This window comes from Macaca mulatta, chromosome 6 (genome assembly GCF_049350105.2).
Source record: "Macaca mulatta isolate MMU2019108-1 chromosome 6, T2T-MMU8v2.0, whole genome shotgun sequence".
Classification (NCBI taxonomy): Eukaryota; Metazoa; Chordata; class Mammalia; order Primates; family Cercopithecidae; genus Macaca; species Macaca mulatta.
The window spans coordinates 86,586,203-86,604,604 of record NC_133411.1 but is presented as its reverse complement, the minus strand read 5'-3'; the positions used below and the strand labels follow the sequence as shown (position 1 = coordinate 86,604,604).

The following is an 18,402-nucleotide window of genomic DNA, read 5'->3' as shown; positions in this document are numbered from 1 at the left end:
AAGCTTGGGCGGAGCGGAGAGCTCAAAAGTTGAAAGTTTTCTTGGCAGATGAGGGAGGGAAAGGGATTTCACGAACAAGGATCTCGTGGGTGGGCTGTCCCAGTTGGCACGCGGCAGAGCGCAGACCAGCACCTGGCGGTCTGGTCTGTGCAGGACAGACAGGAATCGCTTACTAAGGCTCCAACCTTTTAAGAGTCAGCAACAAGCTCTTTCTCCGGATCTGAAGGCGGAGGGGCGCTGCGCCTTCCTTGGAGAGGGCCCGAGCGCGGCCAGACCGCGCACCAGACCCGGAACGTGGGGCCTGAAGGCTGGCGGCCGACTCCAGGGCTCGGCGCCCCAACCGGGAAGTGATCGCGGCAGCCCACCCGCCTGACGCCAGCGGAAGTGCGAGCCCCGGGCGAGCCTGCTTCGCCGCCGGGCGCCCGGGAAGGGGCGGGCGCGGGGCGGGGCTGGAGGCGGGTGAGGCGGGGCCGGCGGCGGGGCGGGGCTTGGCCGCGGTTGTTTTTACCCAGGCCTCGGCGCCTAGGCGCTTGGCCGAGGCTGATCTGCGTGCAAGTGTGAGCTGAGGCTGAGGCAAGCGCTGGAGGCGCGAGGCAGCCAGGACAGCCGGTGCGGCGCGGGGAGCCAGCGAGCGCGCCCTCGGCGTTAGCCGCCGCGATGTCAGCTCAGTGCTGTGCAGGCCAGGTGAGCGAGACCCGGCGCAGCGCGGGGGTTGTCAGATCGGAGAACCGGGCCAGGAGACCAGGCGTCGAGGACCTGCCTGGGTGCGCTCCCAGTTCCGCTGCCGAACGTAGGGCTCGGGTGGGTCACCTGGGCTGGCCCTGCGGCACTCAGCCGTCCGGGAAATCCTGTGCCCTGGGCGGGCGGGAAGGGTTAGGGGGAAGCCCAAGAGGCTACCCCGGGGTCTTCCCCTCCGGCCTCCGGGACTCCGCGTGGGGCGGGGCGTGCAGGGCTCGGGCGGAGGATCCCGACTGCTCCAGGGACGTGTAGCCTCCTGCACCCGGCACTGGTGAATAGCGCCGAGCTCCGTAGCCCTCTCCACTCTGCCTGTCGGATGAATCAGGAAGAAAAGTGGGTTTAGGCAACGTCTCCTTTGCTATGCCCTGAATAAAACTCGGGTCAAACAACCCAAGCAGGTTGCGCTTGGCATCTCGAAGTCGAGCGTGGGTTCTGTACCTTTGAAAATGTCTGAAAGCCTGACTTCCAAACTACCGGGCGCAGGTCTGGGAGAAGGGAAAACTCAGCCCTGCTTCCTGAATTTCCCGACCCAACCCTGGCTCGGTACTAGCACGACTGCCTGGGTAGGGCTCGAGCCTTCCTGTCTCTCTTTGCAAATAAACTTGCTCGAACCTGTTTTTTAACTCTCGCCTGTTTAAACCTATGATATCTTAAAACATTATGTCTCCTACAAGTTACTGCATCAGTGTAGAATTAGTACGTCTTAGCCCTGTCATGCTGGTTTCACTCCTTCCGCAGAGTTAGAAAAAACGAAGTAGGCGAGTCTCCTGGATGTGGAGCTCCTTTCTCTCTGTACATGTAGATTATCAGCGTTTCGGTACAGTTTTAATGGAGTGTTTTCACGAACGAATCAGACTCTGGGGAGCATCCAGGTTCGGGGTGTTCTTGCTGACACTCAGCCTTTCCACAGTCGAGGCCAGCTGTAAGTGATGCAGGGGATAAACTGTGGGTTTCTGTAACCGGCGATTATATTGGCAGATTATCTGTCCTGTTTGGAGTGGCCACGTGGAGCTGTCTTGGTTTTTGAGGTCTAATACTGTGCTTGGCATGCATTAAAGCTGGTCTTTTCAGAGTTGAGGAAATTGAGGCTTTTGACTACTGGGATGAAATGATTTTTTTCCCTGAGTCAGGCAGAGAGAGAGAGAAAGAGAATGAGAATGGTCCCCACCTTACCAGGTATTTGAGAACAAGGTGGACCAGCAAAGACTGTTTTCAGAAAGCTCTGCAAATCTTTTATTCTCGTTTTGAAATATTTCTCTCCAATATGATGCAACACTTTTTATTATGTAGTAATTATATTATAACTCTTTAGGGGCATCTGTCCTGGTCCCTTGAAGTCCCCTTGAGGCTCTTTCTGTCATTCCCAAGTGCCTAATTTAGGGCTCTGTAATTACCAGTATTCAAATGGGTTTTGTAAAAGAATTATTTTGCTATTGATGTTTTGGCAGGTTTCTAAAGTCTCCCCTCTTAGGACTTTGGAAAGAACCAAATCAAAGTTAACCCCTGTTTTCCCAGGCCTGCTGGAAGCATCGCAGTGGTGGGCCTCGGTGCAGTGTGATTTCCTGTGGATGGAGCGGTAGGAAGTTAAAAGAAAAGCAAACAGGCCAGGCGCAGTGGCTCATGCTTGTAATCCCAGCACTGTGGGAGGCCAAGGTGGTCGGATCACCTGAGGTCAGGAGTTTGAGACTAGCCTGACCAACATGGAGAAACCCCATCTCTCTAAAAACACAAAATTAGCCGGTTGTGATGACGCATGCCTGTAATCCCAGCTACTCGCTGAGGCAGGAGAATTGCTGGAACCCGGGAGGCAGAGGTTTTGGTGAGCCGAGATCATGCCATTGCACTCCAGCCTGGGCAACAAGAGCAAAAAGAGCAAAACTCCGTCTTAAAAAAAAAAAAAAAAAAGAAAGCAAACAAAACCTCACTTCACAGCACCATCAGAAGTTACCAATTCTTTTGTTTGTTTGGGCACCTACCTTGTGCCAGGAGCTGGCTATATAGTAATAAGTCAGACAAGCATCTCTGCTCTCAATGGCGTGTCTGGGCAGGGGAGATCATTCATAAACATGTAAACAATGAAACGATGAATATGGTACTGGTCCTGTCAGAAGGCCTGTGGTAAGCAACCTTGAGGAGGGTTGCTGAGGGAGTCTGAGAAGATGCCTGTGGAGTTGAGACTGCTCAGTGAGGAGAGGCAAGGGAGTCTAGGGTAGCTGGGGTGTCTTAGATGAGGTCAGAGAGAAGAGCAGGACCAGAAATGGCCAGAGCCTGTCAGCTGCCTTTGGACTTTGGATTTAATTCTGGTTGCAGTGAGAGGCTGTGGGAGCATTCTGAGCAGGGGAGAGCTGTGGTTTGATTTGCACTTAGAAGATACTTGGGGTGTTGTGCAGACTGGACTGTAACGGGGGCTAGAGTGGAGGTGAGGAAAACAGTTTGAGCTGGTCATGCAGCATTTGGTGAGGAAAACCCAAGTGGGTATTTGCCTCTTAGGGGCAAGCAGTGTTCTAGGCTTCAGTAGTGAACAAAAATCCTTTCCTGATGGAGCTCGAATCCTGGCAATCTGCTGTTGCTGTAGTCCCAGGAGGAGAGAGCGTGGTACCTTAATTTAGGCTATGACTGTAGGAGTGAGTACAGTGGGACATTGTTGGCTTTGGGTATATTTCAGAGGTAGAACTGGATTTGAGCAAGGATTAGAAGTGGGATATGGGAATGAGACAGACTCGGTGTCTGGCCTGAGCCACTGGGTAGATGGTGATAGCATTACTGAGGTGAAGTAGGAGGCTGCTAGGAAGAGGACATTTGGTGAGGAAAACCCAAGTTTCTTGGCTTTGTCACATTAGGGATGCCTATTATAAATTGAATGGAAATGGCAAGTCACCAATTAGGTATTTAAGTCGGGAGAAGTTTGAGGTCGGAGAGAGACATTTTGATGACTTTCTTTAACTGAGGACCATCATGAACAATATGTAACCCATAAAAGAGCCTGGGCTTTGGACTCAGGCCTGGGTTTCAATTTGGAAATCTGGACAATGAGGACTGGTGTGCTGGATGAGTTACTTACCCTCTATTACCTAATTTTACCTCAACTGTTAAATGGGTACTTCTTAGGGTTATTGTGAAAATTACATGTGATGATAAGTGTAAAGTCTGTAATATAGGATTTGGCAGAGTGTGAGGAACCCCCCAAATCTTAACTTACTAGTGGCCATTACCCATCTGCATCAGGATAATATCCAGATCATCTTATTTTATTTTTGTATCTACTCTGATATTCACTTAGATTTTGCTTAGGGTGTTGGCTAATGGATGCTAAGAAGGTAGAGATTACAGGGGAGTGGTCACTCAACACTTTATGGGTTCAAAGTTCTGTGCTAGGCCCCTAGGGACAAGGTAATGAACACAGGGCTTCCTTGTTCTCCTTTAACTTAAGGGCTACGTGGAGGTGGGAATGTGGGGGAAGTTAGCTATAGAAAATGACAGTGCTGGCTGGGCGTGGTGGCTCTTGCCTATCATCCCAGCACTTCTGGAGGCCGGGCGGGTGGATCGCTTGAGGCCAGGAGTTCGAGACCAACCTGGGCAACATGGTGAAACCCCGTCTCTACTAAAACAAAAATTAGCCAGGCATGATGGTACACGACCTGTAGTCCCAGCTACTTGGGAGGCTGGGGCACCAGAATCACTTGAACGCGGAAGGTGCAGGTTGCAGTGAGCTGATATTGAGCCACTGCACCCTAGCCTGAGCAACGGAGTAAGACGCTGTCTCAAAAAAAAAAAAAAAAAGAAAAAAGAAAATGAGTGCGCACTGTCAGAGCGGAAGTGAGGTGTGTGCTTGGAAAATCTAGACAACCTTTTCAGGGCAGTTTGACAATAGGGATTGGGAGGGCTTACTGCAGGCAAGTATAGGCATGTATGACAATAATAATGCTGAAATTTATTTCAGCCCACAGTATGTGCTTTGTTTTTACATACATTATAATTCATTAATTCCTCACAAAACCCCTGCTTGGACTCCTTTTACAAGTGAGTCACCTAAAGTATAGAGAAATAAGTGAACTGATGTTACCAACTGACTGATGGTAGAGCCAGGCCTTGCATACTGGCCCATCTGACTTGAGTTGGGTGACTTTTGTACCAGACTGCTATTCCTTATTATTCCTATATGAATAAATAATAATTGCTCCAGATGGACCCAATACAGTTTTGAATACCCTGCTGTCAGGCTGTTTTGGTAGATATTGTTGGCTGCCAGTGGTTAATGGTTGGATGAGGTTTAACTTCTCCCTCATGCCTAATTCAGGTCATAAAGATCAAGGTCACAGACCAAATTCTGTCACACATACAGACAGTGGCATACGTACAGAACAGTGATGCAGCCTGTTCTAAGACTTCCTGATGTTCCAGCTCTTTGACCTTGTTGGTGCTCTCATAGGCTTCTTGCCTGAAAAGTTCACCTGAGGCAGATGCACCAACATTCTAGTAGGCAAGACTCAGCTAACTTCTGGTTGGTGGGCAGCCAAGATTATTGCACCAGGAGGATCAAGCCCATGGTTGCCATTCTGAGTAAAAATTCACTCTCTTTTTTTTTTTTTTTTTGAGACAGTGTCTCACTCTGTCACCCAGGCTGGAGTGCAGTGGCACAATCTTGGCTCACTGCAACCTCCGCCTCCCGGGTTCAAGTGATTCTCCTGCCTCAGCCTTCCGAGTAGCTGGGATTACAGACACCTGCCACCACACCTGGCTAATTTTTGCATTTTCGGTAGAGATGGGGTTTTGTCATGTTGGCCAGGCTGGTCTGGAACTCCTGACTTCAGGTGATCCACCCGCTTCTGCCTCCCAAAGTGCTGGGATTACAGGCATGAGCCACTGTGCCCGGCCCTATTCACTCTATCTTTATAGCCAGTTTATGCAAAGCAGGAATGCCCAGGCCCAGTATTTCCAGCCAGATCCTATTTCTAGATCACCAAGATTTTCCTCAATGAAAACCCATTTATGTGTGTATGTATTCATGTATGTACGTATGTATGTATGCATGTATGTACATATGATGTATGTATGTATGTAAAGATGGGATCTGGCTGTTGCCCAAGCTGGAGTGCAGTGGTTCAGTCATAGCTCACTGCAGCCTCCAACTCCTGGGGTCAAGCCATCTTTCCACTTCAGCCTCCTAAGTAGCTGGGACTACAGGTGCGTTCTACCATGCCTGGCCAGTTTTTAAAAAATTTTGTAGAGACGGGTCTGGCTTTGCTGCCCAGGCTAGTAAAACTCATTTCTAATGTCTGTTATGTTAATTAACAAAGCCTTGAATGCCACCAGGGACTATCCATTGTCAAAGATAAACAAAGCCAGACATTAGTTAAAGCAGTAAAAACATGTTTTATTCAATAACTATTGACTGTAGGGGAAAGAGCTGAGCTCCATTCAGTTTTGTGCCGAGGTGACTGGGCCTTTTAAAGTGAGCATAAGGGAGTAAGGAGGGGAGTGAGCGGTGGCTCAACAGTCAGGAAAGCGAAAAGTTACAAAAGGTTGGTCGGTGTAAATGCGATTAGGCCAGCCGTGTCTGCTAGCAGTGTGGCCTTTGATTAAATGTTTGCTGGAATACGTCTTATCAGGCCAACTGATGCACCTAGAATGCAGCTTAAAACACACACCCACATACACAGAGTCCATGAAGACTTATTTAAAAAATAAATGACATACCACATACAATAATGATGATTCCAGGCCGGGCACGGTGGCTCAAGCCTATAATCCCAGCACTTTGGGAGGCCGAGGCGGGCGGAGTTCGAGACCAGCCTGGCCAACATGGCAAAACCCTGTCTCTACTAAAAATACAAAAATTAACCTGGCGTGGTGGCATATGCCTGTAATTCCAGCTACTCAGGAGGCTGAGGCAGGAGAATCACTTGAACCTGGGAGGCGGAAGTTGCCGTGAGCCAAGATCAGGGCACTTTACTCCAGCTTGGGCAAGACAGTGAGACAACGTCTCAAAAAAAAAAAAATAATAATAATGATGATGTTTCCCCCAAAATGTCCTTCCTTCTTCACTGTAAAACCCAGATCTCTACTTTGAGGTCCCCGCTCAATTAATGTTTCCTCAGTAATGATCCTTCTCTTGTTTTGAGAGTCCTCACAGAATTTGTGCTTTGTAGACTTGATTGCACCACTTAGTACTGGGTCATCTGATTCATTGAAATTAAATCCTGGCTACTGCAAGGATGTTTCCTGTCTTCTCATAGGCAGAGCTCTTACTGTGACCTAGCTGAACCCCCTGTTGAGCTCTTTTGGTTACAAAACTCTTGTTCCCTATTGCTCTTTGTTTATAGTGATTGGAGATGTTAGGTCTTCATTTATATTACATGGTGCTTCCACTGGAAGGGATCCAGTTACAAAAATTCATTCTTTCCATGATGATACTGTTTTGAACAATGTGGGGAGTATTTGTGAAACAGAGGGAAATCACACATATCATTACCCAGAGAGAACAACATTTTGATGCTTTATATTCAGTTACTTATATTTAATATTTATTTATTTTTGAGATGGAGTTTTCGCTCTTGTTGCCGAGGCTGGAGTGCAATGGCGCGATCTTGGCTCACTGCAACCTCTGCCTCCCAGGTTCAAGCAGTTCTCCTGCCTCAGCCTCCTCAGCAACTGGGATTACAGGTGCCCGCCACCACACCCGAGGCTGGAGTGCAATGGCGCGATCTTGGCTCACTGCAACCTCTGCCTCCCAGGTTCAAGCAGTTCTCCTGCCTCAGCCTCCTCAGCAACTGGGATTACAGGTGCCCGCCACCACACCCAGCTAATTTTGTGTTTTTAGTAGAGATGGGGTTTCACCATGTTGGCTAGGCTGGTCTTGAACTCCTGACCCCAGGTGATCTGCCCGCCTCAGCCTCACAAGGTGATGGTATTACAGGTGTGAGCCACCGTGCCTGGCCATTATTTATAATTTTACTTTGCAAAGTTGGGATTATGTTGGAAGTGTTGTATTTGATCCCACTCTTTCTGCAGAATTATGGGGTGACCGAGAAAGTTTTTTTAACATGCACCCACCACTTATTTGTAGCTGTTAATGTTTTCTGGGCTTACATTCATATGTAGATAGTCTTCTACCTTCAAACTTGATGGTTTCTTTAGAGGTGTTAACATTGAATGTGTGAAAGTCACTTAACGAGCTTTTGCGTTAAGAGGTTTGGGTGTGTTTCTATTCCCAAAAGGTCAAAAGTAATGAAAAAAAAAAATCCCTAATTTCATCTCTGTTAGGTGGCATCATTGACAATATATTTCTGTCATTTTCAACATTTGCTTTAACTTTGACCTTTTCTTTTTACAATTGCTTTCACAGATAACGTCTGTCCAAATGGTGGTTGAGTCACTGTTTCCCTGCTGTATGATGGTGGCCATCCTTGCTTCCACTGCATTAACATTGAGACCTGTGTTTCTTATCACTAGCACTGGCACTTTTATTTTCCTATTCATCTTTATAAAGATGTGGGCAAAATGCAGTAAAATGCCCTATAATTGTTCTGTCAAGGTGATGTTTTGGTTGATGTTGGCTAAATGCGGTAGTCCCCCTTTACCTGCCGTTTTGCTTTCTGTGGTTTCAGTTACCTGAGGTCTATTGGGGTATGAAAATATTAAGTGGAAAATTCCAGAAATAAACAATTCACAGGTTTAAATTATGCCCTGTTCTGAATAATGTGATGAAACCTCACTCCATCTCACCGGGATGTGAATCACTTCTGGCCAGCATATCCATGCTGTCTAGCTGTCTACCTATGCTCCTCACCCCTTAGTCACTTAGGAGCCATCTCGGTTGTCACATCCACTGTCGCAGAATTGCAGTCCTTGTGTTCAAGTCATTCAAGTCACCCTTATTTGACTTAGGGGCCCCAAAGCGCAAGAGTAGTGATGCTGGCATAGTATCATAAGTGTTTGATTTTATTATTTGTTATTGTTGTTAACCTCTTACTGTGCCTAATTTAGAAATTAAACTTTATCATAAGGCCAGGCAAGGTGGCTCATGCCTATAATCCCAGCACTTTTAGAGCACTTGAGCCCAGGAGTTAAGAGACCAGCCTGGGCAACATGGATAAACCCTGTCTCTACAAAACACACAAAAATTAGCCAGGGCATGGTGGTGTGTGTGCCTATAGTCCCAGCTACTTGGGAGGCTGAGGTGGGAGGATCACCTGAGTCCAGGGAGGTTGAGGCTGCAGTGAGCCATGGTTGTGCCACTGCACTCCAGCCTGGGTGACAGAGCGAGACCCTGTCTCAACAACAACAGAACTACCATAGGTATGTATATACAGGAAAAAACACAGTGTATATGGGGTTGGGTACTATCCAGAGTTTCAGGCATCCCCTGGGGATCTTGGAACACATCCTCCTCTAGTAAGGAGGGACTACTCTAAATAGCTCACTGGTGAGCTGATACAGGAAGGGTGGCTTCGAGGTGTCTTTGTGTAGTGTAGCTAAGTTCAAGTTGTCAGATAATCCTCCGTCACTTACCTTGAACAGTGTGGAGAGTGAAGTTTGCACTCTTAGTTGGAGAGTTCGCTTGACGGTTGCTCATTCAAATGTGTTTTCTTGGGCAGCTCTGTAGCTGACCTGGCAAGCTGACAAATAGCTTTGGGCTGCAGCAAGTCTGATTTTGTAGGCACCGTTGAGGAGAGGCCAGTCTGTAGGCGTGGAAGGCAGCCTCTGACTCATCTCTCTGTGCTAATTAAATAAAAGGTAACACCCCCTTCCCCATTGCTTGCTTCCCGCCCTCATTTTCTGTATAAATAGAGGGTGTAGGTTTCCCACAGATACTGAGTATCTGGGAGTGACTATGAGACATGGAAGCTTTACTTTTCCAGTTTTCCAGGTATTTTAATGTAATCATCAGTTACAGCCTCAGAAAGGGCACTGCAGTAATTATGGCATTGTCTACTTTTATTTCAGAGCAGTATGTGGCCAGATAATCTATGATAACTTGATGTTAAAAAGGAAGTCTTCGTATAAGCTGATATGTCTACAGAACTAGCCATTGGATGTAATTCTTTGACCAAGCTATTTTTAGTATTTTAAGTGGTCATACCTGCCTAATTATAAAGACCCAGTGTTCTCTTAGTGTTCTGAGTCAAGCCGCATTGTTAGTGAATTTTACATATTGCTGTTTTCAGTTGAATTTAGGGTTATGATTGGATCCTGAGAGTAGTAGCAATCAAGTTACCAATCTAAACCACTGTGATTGTTCCCAAATATTAGGCATCTCAGGTAGTCCACAGTAAACCTTTGCATCCCTGCTTAAAATGTATTTCAAAACATTTCCAGTGAGAATATCTCCATATTCTTGTAGCTTATATATTAATGGTATTTCAAAACATTTTAGAACTTAATATGAGAGAGTCAGTATAGGGCAGTAGGAAATTCAAATAGTGAGTTGTGTGATTACACAGAACATCTGTTTGAATTTTAAAAGGAAGCAGGATTTTACTTTTGGCTTTTCTTCCGTAGTTTGCCTTGTGAGATTAAAATTGCTGATGTTTAAGGAAAGCAGCTGTTGTGGAAAAACGTAATGGGTTTTTATCAGAGAGTAAATTTTGAAACAATTTGTGGGTTTTTGAAGTAAGGTTACAGTATATAGTGATTAGACAGCATTTTTACTCCCTAATGAAAACTGTCTAGTCAAAACAAAAGTGGGAAAAACACATGTATAACCTCTTAAATCTTATTTATGAAAAGATAACTTTTTTATGAAAAAAAGACTTCTGTTTAAGTATCATTTTTATAAACTGGCTAAGTGCACTTTGAAACAAAATTCATGAGGTCTTTGTGGAATGCCTTTTCCGTTTTGTTTTGTTTTGTTTTTTTGTGCTCACATTATGTCTCAGCAATTTAATGGAGGGCTGATTTCCTAATGCTTTGATCCTTGGTAAGTGTGGTTCACCCGAGCTAGGGAGGAATTCAATCTTTTGTTCTTGATTCTATGCTCATTGATCTCCTCCATTGCCATTCTCGAAACAATGGCAGTATTTTGTTTCCATAGTAATGACACTGTTTGCTCCAACAGGATTCTATAGTGGTAATTTTTCTGTAGCTTTGCTAGCCTTATCCCTGAGGACTCTAGGACTGTCGGACTTACTTACTTAGCTGTTACTCTTTTTTTGTTTTTTTTTTTTTTAAGAGCTTACAATCCCTAAAGTAAAATGTCAATTGGGGGCCAGGTGTGGTAGCTCACACCTGTAATCCCAGCACTTTTTGGGGCTGAGGTGGGTGGATCACCTGAGGTCAGGAGTTGGAGACCAGCCTGGCCAACATGGTGAAGCCCCGTCTCTACTAAAAATACAAAAATTAGCCAGGCATGGTAGCACGTGCCTGTAATCCCAGCTACTCAGGAAGCTGAGGCACGAGAATCGCTTGAACGTGGGAGGCTGAGGTTGCAGTGAGCTGAGATCATGCCATTACATTGCAGCCTGGGCAACAGAGTGAGACTGTGTCTCAATAATAATAATAAATAAATAAATAAATAAATAAATATTCACTGGGTACCTAGAATAATAAAGTTCAGAGGCTGTAGCTAGCCCTGCTTGTGCTTGGGAGTGACCTGTGAATAGATGCTGAATTTGCTAGCTGTGTGAGACTGTGCCTGGGACAGACTGGATTGAGGGTTTGTTTGCTCAGCTTTGCACCTTTTATCTTTTGGAAAAGGGGAAGAAGCTGGGGGTCCCTTGGCAGGGACATTTGCCCCCAGAAGTGGATGAGCCCACACAGGGGAGCATGAGGAGAGTGGGTCCTCCTTCCTGAATGGGCTCTAGGGATCCATGCAATCCTGCAGTTGCCCACACAGTTGTGTTGTTTATGTCCTGAAACTTTTCCAAGAAGAAAGTCCCCATCATTTCTCAGCTTCTCAAGGAAATCTGACCTCAGGAAAAAACAGCTGTAGTATGAGAAGGAAAGCCCAACCTTGGAACCTTGAGAAACATCTCCAATTTAAAAGGCAGACATTCCCTGTAGCCAACGGGGAAAGAAAGGAAATTAAGTGAAGGTAGAGCCTGCCTGGAGGGTGGGGACAGGTGTGGAGCTGCTGGCCTGGTCAGAAGACAACCTGAAGTCAAGTGAGAGAGGAAGATCAAAGATCAGTGCCTGTGGATTTTTAAGAGTGCTGGCTTATCCGGAGGCTGAGGTAGGAGGATTGCTTGAGTCCAGGAGGTTGAGACTGGGTGAGTTTTGATCTACTACACTCCAGCCTGGGCAGCAGAACGAGACTATGTTTCTTTTTTTGTTTGTTTTTGTTTTTTTGAGACAGAGTCTCGCTCTGTCACCCAGGCTGGAGTGCAGTGGCGCGGTCTCGGCTCACTGCAACCTCTGCCTTCCGGGTTTAAGCGATTCTCCTGCCTTAGCCTCCCAAAAAGCTGGGATTACAGGTGCATGCCACCAGGCCCAGCTAATTTATTGGGCCAGGTGGCAGACATCTGTAATCCCAGCTACTCAGGAGGCTGAGGCAGGAGAATCGCTTGAACTTGAGAGGCAGATGTTGCAGTGAGCCAAGATCACGCCATTGCACTCCAGCCTGGGTGACAGAATGAGACTCCCATCTCAAAAAAAAAAAAAAAAAAAAAAGTGCTTGGAGGTTTTGGCAGCCTCAGTTTCCAGGCAGCAGAATGTAGAGAAATGCTGGGGAGCTGAGGGACTGAAGCCCGGGAGGGGAGGTTATTATCTTTTAAGATAAAAGGAGGAGCGGATTAAGAGCCTAAAGAGGTCTGGGCTAACCCTTAAAGGATGGTAGTAGGAAAACAGCTTCCTGCCCCCAAATTGCAGGATGTTGAAGTTTATTCTTTAAGTTCTGCCAAAATCGAGTCCAAGGGTAGCCCTCTATCGCCTTTTTTCTTCAAAGAAATCCCCCACTTTCTGTGCTCTCCCCCACCTTCTTTTTCTATCAAAGTTTGTGGAATCTCGTCAACTGGGATTCAATTCTTTGAACAATTCTGGAGAAGCAAGTCTAGTTCTGGTGAGATCCAGGTTTTGCTGCTTGCTTGATTAATTCATTAATTAATTTATTTATTTTAGTAGAGACAAGCTCTCACTGTGTTGCCCAGGCTGGTCCCAAACTCCTGGGTTCAAGCAATCCTCCTGCCTTGGCCTCTCAAAGTGTTAGAATTACAGGCGTGAGCCACCATGCCCAGCCTTGCATGATTTTTGAGGCAGGTCATGGAACCACAGAAACTCTTGGAAGATACCTTAAAAGGCATCTGTTTTTAATGACCCATCTGAAGCTCAGATGTCCATTTTAATACCCCTCTTCAGTGTGCTTCTATGTTTGAATCACTCCAGTTTTGGGGAGCTCACTACTGTTCCTAGTTCTTAATTTTTCTTGTTAAGTAGGGGAAATTCCTGTCTTGTCTCCCTAATGTTGTTAGAGAGATAAAATCCCCTTTAACAATATTAGTGATTGTTGAAGGGATACAAATCAGATGTTATATGTAAGAGTCTTTTTTTAATCTGTAAAGTGGTGATGCAGTGTGTCAGTGTTCAATGTAGGAAGCCAAGATCGCCCTAGGTATTTTAAAAAGAAGAGGATTTACTACAGGGAATTAGGTATGTTTAAAAACTAATAGTAGAACTAAAGGAGCAAGAATGAAGGGGCCACCCACTCTTGAACTTAAGAATGTTGCCTAAAGACCGGAGTTCTGTCTAGGTCCTGCTGCTCAGCACACAAAAAGCCAATGACTGAGATGGACAAGGATTGCCAAGGAAGAAGGCTTTAATCGGGTGCTGCAGCCAGGGAGATAGGAGCTTGGTGTCAAATCCATCTCCCTGACCTGCTAAAACTGGAGGTTTGTGTAGCAAGGAAGAAATGTAACAATGTGTAACATTTTGAGATACAGTCTTGCTCTGTCGCTCAGGCTGGAGTGCAGTGGCCCAAGTCTTGTCTTACTGCAACCGCTGTCTCCCGAGTTGAAGCAATTCTCTTTTTTTTTTTTTTTTTTTGAGACGGAGTCTCGCTCTGTCACCTGGGCTGGAGTGCAGTGGCCAGATCTCAGCTCACTGCAAGCTCTGCCTGCCGGGTTCATGCCATTCTCCTGCCTCAGCCTCCCGAGTAGCTGGGACTACAGGCGCCAGCCACCTCGCCCGGCTAGTTTTTTGTATTTTTTTTTTTAGTAGAGACGGGGTTTCACCGTGTTAGCCAGGATGGTCTCGATCTCCTGACCTCATGATCCGCCCGTCTCGGCCTCCCAAAGTGCTGGCATTACAGACTTGAGCCACCGCGCCCGGCCGAGTTGAAGCAATTCTCATGTCTCAGCCTCTGAAGTAGCTGGGATTACAGGCATGTGCCACCACGCCTGGTTACTTTTTTAATTTTATATATTTTTTTGAGATGGAATCTCACTCTGTTGCCCAGGTTGGAGTGCAGTGGTGAGATCTCGGCTCACTACAACCTCTGTCTCCTGGGTTCAGACTCCTGGATTCAGTCCTGCCTCAGACTCCCGAGTAGCTGGAACTACAGGTGCATGCCACCACACCTGGCCAATTTTTGTATTTTTAGTAGAGACAAGCTTTCACCATATTGGCCAGGCTGGTCTGAAACTCTAGACCTCATGATCTGCCCACCTTGGCCTCCCAAAGTGCTGGGATTATAGGCATGAGCCACTGTGCCCGGCCTAATTTTTGTATTTTTAGTAAAGATGGGGTTTCGCCATGCTGACTAGGCTGGTCTCAAACTCCTGACCTCAAGTGATCCGCCCACCTTGGCCTCCCAAAGTGCTGGGATTACAGGTGTGAGCCACCACGCCTGGCCTATTTTTCTAAAAGGGTCTTTTTTTAAGTATTTGGTAGATACTAATATAGCCGTACCACCCTTTTGGCTTTTGACTAATCTGTCTTTATACTTAAAAGTATGCTTTTTATAAATGTGATGGAAATGGATCTTTCTTGCTTTTTAATCCAATCTGACAATCTTTGCCTTTTTGTGTTGTTTCATTTTTCTGTTTTGTTTTGTTTTGGGATGGGATCTTGTTCCATTGCCCAGGCTGGAGTACAGTGATACTATCACAGCTCACTGTACCTTCAATGCCCTGGGCTCAGGTAATCCTCTCGCCTCAGCTTCCCACGTAGCTAGGACTACAGATATGCACCACCTGGCATGGATTTTTTTTTTTTTTTTTTAATTCTTTTTTTGCAGAGACACGGTCTTACTATGTTGTCCAGGCTGGTCTCAAACTCCTGGGCTCCAAGTGATCCTCCTGCCTTGGCCTCCCAAAGTGCTGAGATTACATGTGTGAGCCATTGTACCCAGCCAATCTTTGTCTTTTAATTGGATGCTTGGATCATTTACATTTAATGTAATTACTCATATGTTTGAGTTTAAGGCTATAAATTGTTGATCAGTTTCCATTTCATTCCCTTTTTTTCTATTATTATTATTAATTAATTAATTAATTTTTTGAGATGGAGTCTCGCTCTGTCACCCAGACTGGAGTGCAGTGGCGTGATCTTGGCTCACTGCAGCCTCAAACTCCTGGGCTCAGGTGATCCTCCTGCCTCAGCCTCCTCAGTAACTGAAACCTGACTCATTTCCTCTTCTGTTCTTTGTTGTTACCTTTTTTTGAGGAGAGGGCTAATTGAAGATTTTTCATTGTCTTTATGTGTCTTTTTATTTCTTTTTAGTATTATTATTATTTTTCGAGACGGAGTCTTGCTTTGTCACCAGGTTGGAGTGCAGTGGCGTGATTTTGACTCACTGCAACCTCCGACTCTTGGGTTCAAGCAATTCTCCTGCCTCAGCCTCCCGAGTAGCTGGGATTACAGGTGCGTGCCACCACGCCTGGCTAATTTTTGTATTTTTAGTAGAGATGGGGTTTCATTGTGTTGGCCAGGATGATCTCAATCTCCTGACGTCATGATCCACCCACCTTGGCCTCCCAAAGTGCTGGGATTACAGGTGTGAGCCACTGCACCCAGCCTTGCCATTTTATTTCTTAAGTTGTTCTAAGGATTACAGTATGTAGCACCTTGAAAAAGGGAGAAGCATCAAAACTTTTTTCATTAGTGATGGAAACCAATCACTAGGTAGGCAGCTCAATTTACTAGATACTGATTTAATCTTGAAATGATGAATTAAGTAACATGACATGAAAACTAATTTAAAAGCAATATTTTATGCTTTACAGAAATACACGGCTGAGGCCGGGTGCGGTGGCTCAAGCCTGTAATCCCAGCACTTTGGGAGGCCGAGGCGGGTGGATCACGAGGTCAGGAGATCGAGACCATCCTGACTAACATGGTGAAACCCCGTCTCTACTAAAAATACAAAAAACTAGCCGGGCGCGGTGGCGGGCGCCTGTAGTCCCAGCCACTCGGAGGCTGAGGTGGGAGAATGGCGTGAACCCGGGAGGTGGAGCTTGCAGTGAGCCGAGATCGCGCCACTGCACTGGGCGACACAACGACACAACGAGACTCCGTCTCAAAAAAAAAAAAAAGAAATACATGGCTGAGCACAGTGGCTCGTGCCTATAATCCCAGCACTTTTTGGTTTTATGATTTAATTATCTTATTTATCTTACTATCTTAATTTTATGATTTAATTAATCATATAAACATTTATTTTCCTTTTGGATGTTTAGTGTAATTTTTTAAAAATGATTATAAATACTCTACACTAGAGCCCTGGAAATAGTTCTGCTACAATATACAACATGACATATGCATTCTAAAAATTACCACATTAAGCAGAACTGCACAATGAAACCACATATCTCATAGGGAAAATTTGGTTAAGGGCACAATATTCTAAAACTTTATCAGTGACACATTTGAAAAAAGGAACTGAATGAAAATGATATTATAGTTTTATAAATGTTAAATGGTTAAGAAATACATAACTACTATGGTAAATTTGGCATTTTATTTGAAAAAGTCTTGAAATTACCTTTCAAGACTTTTGGGTTGGAGAGTTAGGCTTGGGTTTGGAGAAATGGGTTTGGAGAGTTAGGCTTTTGAGCAGTTGGGAAGCAGCAGGAGGAGGGTTATCTGGAATTGGATGGAAAGTTGTCACATCACATGTGTTTGGTGTGACTCAGTGCACTTGTTGAGCTGAGTTGTGTGCATTTTGTGTATTACCAGGGAGCTCAATTCAGCTTGGTGCAGTTTTCTACCTGGTGTTTCTCAACAGACAGAAATGCACATCCTATTATGCCCAATTGTTCCTAACATATCCATCCTGTTGGAGCAATTTTGTGTTTTCAAAGTCAGTATAGAATAAATAGCTCAGAAACCTTGGACTTGGAGAGCTTCAGGAAGGCTGACCAAGCCTTGCTCCTGTTAGCTGTCTGAGGGAGGGAGCTGGCCCCAGTGACTTCCTTTGGACCACCTCCCAGAAAACTGGCACTGGAAGGGTCTTCTGCTCTTCTGACCCAATTGTGCTCGATTTCTTCTACTGTAATAAACAACTCCAGAGGCAGGAACTTCCTATCTTTGGAGGCAGCTCTACTTCGCCCTTAGGGAGCTCTGTTTTAATTCTTCTTCCTGCTGGCCTCTCAAGGCTGCAGTGACTTGCCTATATCCTGGGGAGGGATACAGCTATTTTTGTATAATGAAGTTAAAAGAGGCAGAGTGGAAGGTGGGCATGGTCTGTGGCTCCTGGCTCATAGGGTACCACAATGGGATCGATGTTTCTGTTTCTGATTGTAAGAATGCAATTTCTTTTGTAGTTCATAAGCATGATGACTGGGTTTTCATGCTTGTCTGTGAGATGTGCTTCCCTTCAATCTTGTCATGTTGTTGGTACATTACCCATCTGACATGGAAAAAAAAGGATCCCCAGTATTCACCCAAACCATAGACTGAAAATTGGGACATGCTGACAAAGGGGAAAAAATACCAGACCTTTTAGCACACTCCAATAGTTTTTAAGGATAATGGTCGGGCAGTTTGAAATTAGAACCATTGTGGGAAGTCTTTGGTTGGCAGCCAGCCAGAGAAAGTCTCACAGCTGCTGCTGAGGTTTCTGATGGGCATAATGCCCGTTGCTCCAGGTCCTGCGTTGCCATTCTGAGATGGCTTATGGGCTGTCCATGGGGTTGTGAGAATCTGGGAGGTCACAGTCTAATTCTGGAGCTAGAAGGATCCTCAAGGCAGTGGCATTTCCACCTAACAAGTTATTTCCAGGAAACAGGTCCCGGAGCACAGGGTATCTTCCAAGGCCACACAACTAATCAGCTCACAGCAGGTACTGCCCCGTGCTCTCCTAGCGTTTCTATTTCCCAGTGCCCAGTACACACTTGGCCTTTGGTAAATGATGAGAGCATGAATGAGTGGATATTGGGCTTTTCCCCAAAGATAATCTGCTGTGTTTGCTGAACAGTTCAACAAAGAGCTCATAGCTATGGATTTTAAACACAGTCTTATGATTTGATTATTTGAATCTCGGATTGGGTTTTTTTTGTTCTTTGAGAAGGAGTTTTGCTCTGTCGCCCAGGCTGGAGTGTAGTGGCAGGATCTCAGTTCACTGCAACCTCTACCCCTCTGCCTCTAGGGTTCAAGCTATTCTCCTGCCTCAGCCTCCCAAGTAGTGGGATTACAGGCGCCTGCCACCACGCCCAGCATATTTTTGTATTTTTAGTAGAGATGGGGTTTTGCCATGTTGGTCAGGCTGGTCTTGAACTCCTGATCTCAGGCAAT

At 45.7% G+C, this 18,402-nt stretch overlaps 1 protein-coding gene and 1 non-coding gene across 2 annotated transcripts in view; both read left to right on the top strand.

Moving 5' to 3' along the window:
* Positions 1 to 532: 532 nt before the first annotated feature.
* Positions 533 to 18,402, top strand: part of SERINC5 (serine incorporator 5) — a 121,013-nt gene continuing 103,143 nt past the window's right edge. Inside the window, exon 1 of the mRNA XM_015140335.3 lies at positions 533 to 684. Coding sequence (XP_014995821.2) covers positions 658 to 684 — 27 coding nt within the window. The 5' untranslated portion in view covers positions 533 to 657. The remainder of the gene's footprint in view (positions 685 to 18,402) is intronic.
* Positions 17,421 to 17,524, top strand: LOC114679178 (small nucleolar RNA U13). The gene has a single exon (XR_003730853.1). It is a non-coding gene; the product is annotated as a small nucleolar RNA U13 (small nucleolar RNA).